Source organism: Bison bison, unplaced genomic scaffold, assembly GCF_000754665.1.
Source record: "Bison bison bison isolate TAMUID 2011002044 unplaced genomic scaffold, Bison_UMD1.0 scf7180017864452, whole genome shotgun sequence".
In the NCBI taxonomy this organism is placed as follows: Eukaryota; Metazoa; Chordata; class Mammalia; order Artiodactyla; family Bovidae; genus Bison; species Bison bison.
Genome location: NW_011495014.1, coordinates 9,263,093 through 9,273,877, shown reverse-complemented (window position 1 = coordinate 9,273,877; position 10,785 = coordinate 9,263,093). Strand labels below are relative to the sequence as shown.

The 10,785-nt window shown below is 37.1% G+C and overlaps 1 protein-coding gene across 1 annotated transcript in view; it reads right to left on the bottom strand.

The window, feature by feature from the left end:
- PLA2R1 (phospholipase A2 receptor 1, 180kDa) overlaps positions 1-10,785 on the bottom strand; it is a 134,962-nt gene that overhangs the window by 23,832 nt on the left and 100,345 nt on the right. The window contains exons 20-22 of the mRNA XM_010859024.1: positions 4,921-4,985; positions 4,540-4,646; positions 2,743-2,882 (exon numbers count right to left, since the gene is read on the bottom strand). Coding sequence (XP_010857326.1) covers positions 2,743-2,882; positions 4,540-4,646; positions 4,921-4,985 — 312 coding nt within the window. The remainder of the gene's footprint in view (positions 1-2,742; positions 2,883-4,539; positions 4,647-4,920; positions 4,986-10,785) is intronic.

Here is a 10,785-nt window from a genome sequence, read left to right as displayed (position 1 = left end):
AAAAAGCCTCTTGATGAAAGTGAAAGAGGAGAGTGAAAAAGTTGGCTTAAAGCTCAACATTTAGAAAACAAAGATGATGGCATCTGGTCCCATCACTTCATGGGAAATAGATGGGGAAACAGTGGAAACAGTGTCAGACTTTATTTTGGGGGGCTCCAAAATCACTGCAGATGGTGACTGCAGCCATGAAATTAAAAGACGCTTACTCCTTGGAAGGAAAGTTATGACCAACCTAGACAGCATATTAAGAAGCAGAGACATTACTTTGCCAACAGGTCCTTTGCCAAAGGTCCGTCTAGTCAAGGTCCAATCTACTCCAGTAGATCCTTGTGTATGGCAATGTTCCTAGCAGATTTATTCATAATAGTTAAAAAGTAGAAATAACTGAAGTCCATCAACAAATGAATAGATAAACAAAATGTGTCATGGAATATTAAGTCATAAAAGGAATGAAGTTCTGATGCATGCTATAACAGGGGTGAACCTTGAAAGCATTATGCTAAGTTATATGGTTTTAAGTTATAAGTTATATGGTTTTTCCAGTGTCATGTATGGATGTGAGAGTTGGACTGTGAAGAAAGCTGAGTGCCGAAGAATTGATGCTTTTGAACTGTGGTGTTGGAGAAGACTCTTGAGAGTCCCTTGGACTGCAAGGAGATCCAACCAGTCCATTCTGAAGGAGATCAGCCCTGGGATTTCTTTGGCAGGAATGATGCTAAAGCTGAAACTCCAGTCCTTTGGCCACCTCATGCGAAGAGTTGACTCATTGGAAAAGACTCTGATGCTGGGAGGGATTGGGGGCAGGAGGAGAAGGGAACAACAGAGGATGAGATGGCTGGATGGCATCACTGACTCGATGGACATGAGTCTGGGTGAACTCCGGGAGTTGGTGATGGACAGGGAGGCCTGGCGTGCTGCGATTCATGGGGTCGCAAAGAGTCGGACACGACTGAGTGACTGAACTGAACTGAACTGAACTGAAGTACTTATATGAAGTGGCAGTTGTAGGAAAGGGACAATACTCAGGGTCAGAAAATCTGAGGTTGATTCTCAGCCTGAGACTTATTTGCTGTAAGTTTAAAAAAAAACCTACACAATGTTATTAGCCTCAGTCTTCTCATATGTAAGATGGCATAACTGTTCTGTGTACTTTAAAAATTCAATAAAACAAGATAAACACACACACATACATATATGTATGTATATATGTAATTGCCAGCAGAAGCAGCTACAAGGTGGCAGAAACTCAAATGTCCATTGATGGATAAGTGGAAAAATAAAATGTGTTATGTACATATAATGGAATATTATTCTGTCTTCAAGAGAAAGGAAATTCTGACACTTGCTACAATTGGGTGAGCCTGGAGGACACTGTTCTAAGTGAAATAAGCCAGTTACAAAAGGACAAGGACTATATGATTCCACTCACATCTGGTATCTGAAGCTGTCAAATTAATAAAGACAAGGTAAAGTAGTGGTTGCCAGGGGCTGTGAAGAGGGAGAATGAGAGGCTGTTGTTTAATGGGTTTAGAGTTTCAGTTTTACAAGATGAAAAAGGTCTGCAGAGTCATTGCACAGCAATGTGCATATGGTGATGGTTTAAGTCGCCAGGTCGTGTCTGACTCTTGCGACCCCACGGACTGTAGCCCGCCAGGCTTCTCTGTCCATGGGGTTTTCCAGGCAAGAATACTGGAGTGGATTGCCATTTCTTTCTCCAGGGGTCTTCCCGACCCAGGAGTTGAACCCAGGTCTTTTGCATTGCAGGCAGATTCTTCACTGACTGAGCTATGAGGGAAGCATATACTTAACACTAAAAATGATTAAGATGGTAAATTCTATGTTATGAATTTTACCACAATTAAAAATATCAGTCCCAAATATGTATGTGCTCAGTAAATATGTATTAAATACAAATGACCTCATAACAATGAGAGGAAGATCGCAAGGGAGAGAATGCCCTGCCAATGTAACTAAACATATAGACTGAAAATTGCCCATGTTGGAGGAGCAATTTCATATTAGTATATGAAATTATGACACAGTTTGAGCTTTTTAATTATCAAAGAGTTAAACATTTATAATTTGAGATACATTTTAATTACTTCCACCTAAGGCCTATAAAGTAATTTTATTTTAAAACAAGGAATGGAGGGGAAGTTTCAGCCTTAATTGGAGACAGTATCAGAAATAATAAATCTGGCTTACAATATCCCCCTGGCCACTTAAAAAAATAAAAAAAAATTTGATTCTTCATGGAAGCACCAGCTTTATGAGGCTCAAGACAAAGTTGACTGAGCTACGTTATTACTGGGTCAATTCACAAGGCGTGTAGTGCTCTATGTGGGCTCCAGACAGAAAGACACAAAAGAAGAAAACAGTCTGGGCCCTCTGGAGTTGACAGCTCATTTGGGAACACGGCCTAGATACACACAGACATGTGCTTGCACGCACATCACACCTAAATGAAATGGTCATCCAGCACAATGAATGACAATGTCAGTAGCAAAAACCGAGTATACAAATGAAGGGTGGTGTCAAAGCTGTTTTTGACAAAACCTTCTTATTTCAAGAGATCTGTCCCTAAATAGAAAACTTCTCAAATCCCTTGAAAATTGTGACCAAAAAAATTCCAGGTCCAATGGACAACTCATGGTTTTTCAAAGCAAGGCCCACTTTTGATTACATTCTAAAATTAACATCTACAAAAGAAAAACAAAAGAAACTTTTTGAAAACAAGTTTACCTTATAGTCAAAATATAACCATCCTTTGGGACATGTTCCATGTTGTTTTGGAATATCTTTCTTTTTTTCTATGACCCAAACCTTTTTTCGCTTACAGATGCTAGGCATAGGAATTGAACACTCTTCACTCGCCCAGAGACCTGGAGGAGAAAATGGTTAGAAATAATCGGAAATAATGGTGACTCTGTAGAAATTCTGTAATGGTCAACTTTTTTTTATGACTGCTTTGGTTTACCATACTTCTTTAAATCTGGAAATTGAACTATATTTAACTACTAACTATAGAGTTCTCAGTGACAAGAGCTAACTGAGCAAAATGCCAAATCAGTAATTCTAATTTAAGAATGTAGAGATTTTGCAAATGCAAACAAATATTGGAAATGAAATCACAGCACTGTTGAAATTTTTAAGAACATTTGACTTGTTTAACAAAGGATATTTTTGTAGAGTAATATTTTTGTTTTACTAAGAGTGCAAGCTTTAATCAATTGTTGCCATGTAAGACTGGGGGCCTGCTATTTCCAGATCTCCTAAATTTTTAATAAAACCCAGAAACTATGAATTTTTGAAATATTAAGATAAATAAATATTCTTTGTTTTAAAGTATTCCACTTCAAGGTAAAAAGAGGAAAAAGATTCTAAAATAATAGATGATCATTTCTACTCTAATTCTTAAAAATATAATAATTTAGAAAAAAATTTTAGAAAAAATAACTCAGGAACTTCCAATAAAGAAACACTTTTCAACACTGATCCTTGAACAAAACACACACTTTTAGAGACATGCCCTCCAGGAAGATGTATCCCAAAGTCCTCAGTCTCTTAGAAAATAATTAGAAAATCTTTATTTTCAGAGTAAAGGTTATAGAACATATTTCATTAGCATTCAAGTCATAAGTTCCAGAATAGGACAAGGATGCATGTAAACTGCAAGGGAAGATTCTGTTTTCTAGTGTGAGGGGTATGAGCCAAAAAGATATTGGCATTTTGAAGGAGGGGCTGGAATGCTATTTTCGATTCAGATTAGCCGCTATTCTTCCAGAATCACAAACAACCTTTCTGTAGGCTGTTGTGACACCTGCTGGCAAAAGCGAGCTGACTAACAACATGGTTTCTCCTCTCCTTTCTCTGTAGTTGCCCTTAAGCCGGAGATTGCTTTCCATATTTTTACTTCTCCTGACTTGGGAGGATCTGTTAGGAACATCATTACCTTTTATTGGATAGAAAGCGGAATGGATATGAGTGGACAATCAACCCCAATAACGCTGCACTGATGCATAGAATAAAAAAACCCATCTTAGACACACATGTACCTCTAAATCCAACTGACAGGGAGTTGGTGTTCTAAGGCAAGCAGCAATTAAGGCCAAATGTGTAAAAAAAAGACACTGAATTCAAGGAAAATTTTTCTTAAATGGAAAAAATTTTCAGAGGTTAAAGTTCTGGCCAATTATACACTGGATACTACAAAGAGATTTTTTTAAATGGGCCCATATTGAAGTTTCATAGAGAATAGTATTAGGCAAGTTTTTGACCCATTTCAGTGGGCACATTTTTGGTAGTTTTGGTTCAAGATGAAGGACTTATCTAGATGTAAATTATTTTTAAGAACATGAATGTATGGAACAAGCTATAGGAAACTTAAAACTTAAGACTGATGAAATTAAACACACGCAGTTGAAAAGCAAAATAACCAAACAGAAACTTCTCACTGAATTAATGCAATTAAAAGGAGACTTCGAGTCTTCTGAAAATTATGTTTGCATTATAAACCCCAAAATGGATTAATAAACTAACCTGTTATGGATGAAATGAAGCCACACCTCTGGCTCTCATTAAGGCCCATAGATCTTTCTTTTCCTTTGTCCCAGTTCTGATATATTACTGGTGATCCATCTCTCCAACTGCAAGAAAATTAAGAAATTAAAGGTCTTCTCTCATTCTGCACATTCAGTCTCTAACACCATTTTTGGAGTTCTGGGGTATGGACTGGAGGCATAATTATTTTATTAAATTAAAAAAAATACTCATGTCTTTAGTTAGGGAAATGAAAATTTATAAGTTAAAGATAATGTTTGAAAGCTATTCAACACATTAACCACTAAGATCTAGTCCAATCACTCTGCAAATAAAAAACCCGTCAACCAGGATTAAATGCAAATTAATCTAGGTCCATACCGAAATTCATCACTGGCTCTTTCTTCTCGAAGTCCAATCCACCAATTTACACCATACTTTGATAGCTATTTAAAAGACAGAGAGAGAGAATGTCAGCATTTATTCTACTTGTTTTCCCTTTACACTATTAAGATTAATGGGGTTGCTGTTAATAGCTTTCTATTCTTCAGTATTTTACCCAGTTATTTAAAGAAAAGTACACCAAGGCCAAGCATCCTGAGAAAACCTGAAACTTCATTATTCTAAACTACTCCCTCCTCATTATAGAATAAAATTGGAATCAAATATTTAAAATAATTTTAGTTTCATATATAACTTTGTTACAATGTTTCTTATATATGTGAAAATAAATTTTCTAACTCTCATAGTAGGGATTTATAAAGTAATATTGTAAAGTGAAATAGAATGTGAATTCCTTTTTAAACTAAAAGTTTAGTGACTTATTCTCTCAATGATTTATAAAAATGTACTGCAAAACCACCTTACTTGAAAAACAATTTGAGGCATAAAGACCTCAATAGTAAAAAGAACTTATATTTTAGGCATTAGTGAAAGTGAAGTCGCCTCTTTGCGACCCCATAGACTGTAGCCTACCAGGCTCCTCTGTCCATGGGATTTTCCAGGCAATAGTACTGGAGTGGATTGCCATTTCCTTCTCCAGGGAATCTTCCCAACCCAGGGCTCAAACCCAGGTCTCCCACATTGTAGACAGACGCTTTACTGTCTGAGCCACCAGGGAAGTCCATAATTTAGGCATTAGTCTGATTGTAAGTATTAGCACTCTCCCCCATTCAAAAGGAAACTACAGTATAGGACAAAAGAATACTGCAGTATTTCCAGTGTTTGACAACTAGAAATTTATCCTTTCTATATTTTATTAATTTATGCCATTATTTATCACATAGATCTCAGTACAATAAAGAATAAATTTGAAACATCATAGACGTGCATGTGTGTATACACATTAGACCAGATGTAATACTGGGCTTATGACCCAGGAAATTGAAATTCCCTCTTCAACTATAAAAAAGGAAGCGGCATTAAGGATTTCTCTAAGGCCTCTAAATCAATATTCTTTATTGTGTGTGTGCTGTATGTGAAATGTAACTTAATTTTTTATGCTAAAAACCTGTTAATTTGAAGGCATTATACATTTAAATTTTCACTTTCGTTTCTTCTGTAAAGACTTGGAGATGCATTTAAAAAATATATATTTTTTTCCCATGTGAATTTCAAGTCATCATACAACAGAACCTAATAGCTCTCTAACATTCTAATTTATACACGAGGATTTTTACTCCTTAACCAGTGTGGCGGTCTGCCATATCAGCAATTTGTGAATAATGCAAGATGGAGCAACTGTAATTTTGGCTCCCTGAGGTGTTGTTTCATGGACATGTTCTTACATGCTAAATTTAGGCTCCTATTGTCAGCCTTTGGAATGGGTCCGTGGAGACTGGCTGAGAACTCAGTGGGAGAACCACAACCATTTCATTCAATCTAAAGAGGTCTCGTGTGCAACAATAGTGGAAATCATGGTCTGATTGTTCATTGCCCCAATTAAGGATCTCTAAAGAAAAATTACAACTACCACATCTTAAGTGGCATATTTATTACCACCTCAATTAAAGCATGGTAATCCTCCACGTGGTACATCACAACCTGTTGTGACATGGGACAGAACTTCATAGGTCAAGTTAGAAGATACTCAAGAGTAAAAAATTCAATGTGAAAAATAGATGTTGTGAATTTCAGTTTATGTGTAAAACCACAACAATAAAAGATACTAGTATTCTTTTGTATGAAAAATGTGATACAACCATGGACTTCATCATATCAATTATGCTTTGTTACAAGCATTCATTATAGATAGTATTATATAGGAAGAACACTTACCATAAACAAATAACCCACAGTAATATCCAATATACTAATCTACAAAGCAATATAAGGGAGAACAACCTGTTATCTCTTAAAATGTTTCCATAAAAATAGCAAAACCAAATTATTTTAAGGATTTAAAACACCAGATTTGGGGCAATGACTAATAGATTTGATATATTTTTGTCAGAAATTTTTTGAAATAAAATTGAAAAAATAAGAGTAAATTGCAATTTTGAAGTGCAAATATTTATTGCACAACACAGCATAACAATATAGTTCATGTCAAACAACTCATAAAGTGCTCATGGTTTTTATTTTTTTGGCATTGATCTGACCAATAAGATGACTCAAAAAATTTGTTCTCAAAAATTCCCTTGTGGTCTTCTGTTAGTCAAAGAGGAAATTATGCCTCATCACTTTTCCAGGATGGAAACATTCTACTAAAAAAATTCTGCTTCAGACATTTAAAAAACTGCATCCAGCTTTCTTTCTCAATTATTACTTCTTCTACTCCCCAAAAGAATGATATTTTTGTCTTTCATATTTCTGAGTTACTATTCTTTGTAGTTTGAGTGAACTCCGGGAGATGGTGATGGACAGGGAGGCCTGGCATGCTGTGATTCATGGGGTCGCAAAGAGTTGGACATGACTGAGCGACTGAACTGAACTGAACTGAACTGATTCTTTGTAGAGAAGGTATACAATGCATATGTAACTTTAAAAATATTTAATTACTTCTATTCTTCCTGCTGGAGAAGGCAATGGCACCCCACTCCAGTATTGTTGCCTGGAAAATCCCATGGATGGAGGAGCCTGGTGGGCTCCAGTCCATGGGGTCGCTAAGAGTTGGACACGACTGAGAGACTTCACTTTCACTTTTCCCTTTCATGCATTGGAGAAGGAAATGGCAACCCACTCCAGTGTTCTTGCCTGGAGAATCCCAGGGACGGGGGAGCCTGGTGGGCTGCAGTCTATGGGGTCACACAGAGTCGGACACGACTGCAGCGACTTAGCAGCAGCAGCAGCAGCAGCATTCTTCCTTCAATTATAGGGTGGGTGTGCCACAAAAATGAGTGGTATGACCTCTACATGTTTAGTTCCTCATCCAGAACTTCTGGACTGACCTAAGAAATGTAGGTCACCATAAATACTATCACTATCTTGAACAAAAATTGCCTAATAGCTACAAATTATGCAGGAGGAAGAACTGCTTTAGAAATATATGGCATTCTTTTCTCTAAGTTGATACCCATTTCCTTTGGCTTCCTTGCCCCATTCTGTGTCTCCCCATCCTTTACTCTCTGATAGCTTCCTTCTGTAGCACACTGTGGTGTTGGATCAGTCAGCTGCTCACCTGTAATACTGAAAGAACATTCCATATCAGCCTGGTCATAGGCTGGGTAACACTTTTACCATCTAAGACACCACAGGGTTTGTCTGGTTTGGGATCACTAGATCTAATCCTCAACTCTAGATCATGGCACTGGCTATGCCTTCTTAAATGGCTAAGCCCATGGGGTTTTACTATTCCATTCCATGAGAGGTATTAACTCTGCCATTTCCACTGGCTTCCCAACCACCAAAGACTGAGAGAGTGAATTAAGGAAAAGGTGAACAGAGAAGGGTACAGAGGTTCTCCAAAGACCTAAGCTTTGCTGGAAAGATCAACCAAGTCCTTCACTGTTCATGTCTGAGACAGAGCTGGCAGCTGTCATTTGGGGAGGGATTATATATTATTTTTAATTAATTAAAAAATTGAGGTATAGTTCATTTACAATATTCTATTAGTTTCATGTGTATAACATAGCCATTCAAAATTTTTTACAGATTATACCCCACTAAATTTATTATAAAATAATGGCTATATTTCCCTGTGCTGTATAATATGTCCTTGAAGCTTATTTATTTTATACATAGTAGGTTATACTTCTTAATCCTCTACCCTTATCTTGCCCTCCCCTTTTCTTCTCCCCACTGATGATAACTAGTTCATTTTCTGTATCTATGAGTTTGTTTCTGTTTTGTTATATTCATCATTTGTTTTATTTTTTAGATTCCACATATAAGTGAAAACACACAGTATTTATCTTTCTCTGACTTACTTCATGAAGCACAATACCCTCTTGGTCCATATGTTGTTGCAAATGGCAAAGTTTCATTCTTTTTATGACTAATATTCCACTGTATATATATGACACATCTCTATCCATTTATCTGTTGATGGACACTTAGATTATTTTCCTATCTTGGCTATTGACAAAACATGGTCCCCTGGAGAAGGGAACGGCAAACCACTTCAGTATTCTTGCCTTGAGAACCCCATGAACAATATAAAAAGGCAAAAAGATATGACACTGGAAGAAGAACTGCCCAGGTTGGTAGGTGCCCAATATGCTACTGGAGAAGGGCTCAGTAAAGAATGAAGACACTGAGCTAAAGCAAAAACAACACCCAGTTGTGGATGTGATTGATGACAGAAGTAAAGTCTGATGCTGTAAATAACAATATTGCATAGGAACCTGGAATTTTAGGTCCATGAATCAAGGTAAAGTGGAAGTGGTCAAACAGGGGATAGCAAGAGTGAACATCAACATTTTAGGAATCAGTGAACTAAAATGGACTGGAATGGGTGAATTTAATTCAGATGACCATTACATCTACTACTGTGGGCACGAATCCCTTGGAAGAAATGTAGGAGGACTTATAGTCAACAAAAGAGTCCAAAATGCAGTACTTGGGTGCAATCTCAAAAATGACAGAATGATCTCTGTTTGTTTCCAAGGCAAACCATTCAATATCACAATCACTGATGCCAAAAAAGCTGAAGTTGAATGGTTCTATAAAGACCTACAAGATCTTCTAGAACCAACACCAAAAAAAGATGTCCTTTTCGTCATAAGGGACTGGAATGCAAAAGTACATAGTCAAGAGATACCTGGAGTAACAAGCTAGTTTGGCCTTGGAATACAAAATGAAGCAGGGCAAAGACTAACAGAATTTTGCCAAGAGAACACACTGGTCATAGCAAATACCTTCTTCCAACAACACAAGAGAAAACTTTACACATGGGCATCACCAGATTGGTCAATACCGAAGTCAGATTGATTATCTGCTTTTCAGCCAAAGATGGAGAAGCTCTATACAGTCAACAAAAACAAGACCAGGAGCTGACTGTGGCTCAGATCATGAACTCCTTATTGCCAAATTCAGACTTAAATTGAAGAAAGTAGGGAAAACCACTAGACCATTCAGGTATGATCTAAATCAAATCCCTTAACGATTATACACTGGAAGTGACAAATAGATTCAAGGGATTAGATCTGATAGACAGAGTGCCTGAAGAACTACAGATGGAGGTTCATAACATTGTATAGGAGGCTGTGATCAAAACCATCCCCAAGAAAAAGAAATGCAAAAAGGCAAAATGGTTGTCTGAGGAGGCCTTACAAATAGCTGAGAAAAGAAGAGAATTAAAGGGCCAAGGAGAAAAGGAGAGATATACCCATTGGAATGCAAAGTTCCAAAGAATAGCAAGGAGAGGTAAGAAAGCCTTCCTCAGTGATCAATGCAAAGAAATAGAGGAAAACAATAGAATGGGAAAGACTAGATATCTCTTCAAGAAAATTAGAGATACCAAGGGAACATTTCATACAAAGATGGGCACAGTAAAAGACAGAAATTGTATGGATCTAACAGAAGCTGAAGATATGCAGAAGAGGTGGCAAGAATACACAGAAGAACTATACAAAAAAGATCTTAATGACCCAGATAACTATGATGCTGTGATCACTCATCTAGAGCCAGACATCCTGGGGTGTGAGGTCAAGTGGGCCTTAGGAAGCGTCACTATGAACTAAGCTAGTGGAGGTGATGGAATTCCAGCTGAGCTATTTCAAATCCTAAAAAATAATGCTATGAAAGTGCTGCACTCAATACACTAGCAAATTTGGAAAACTCAGCAGTGGCCACAGGACTGGAAAA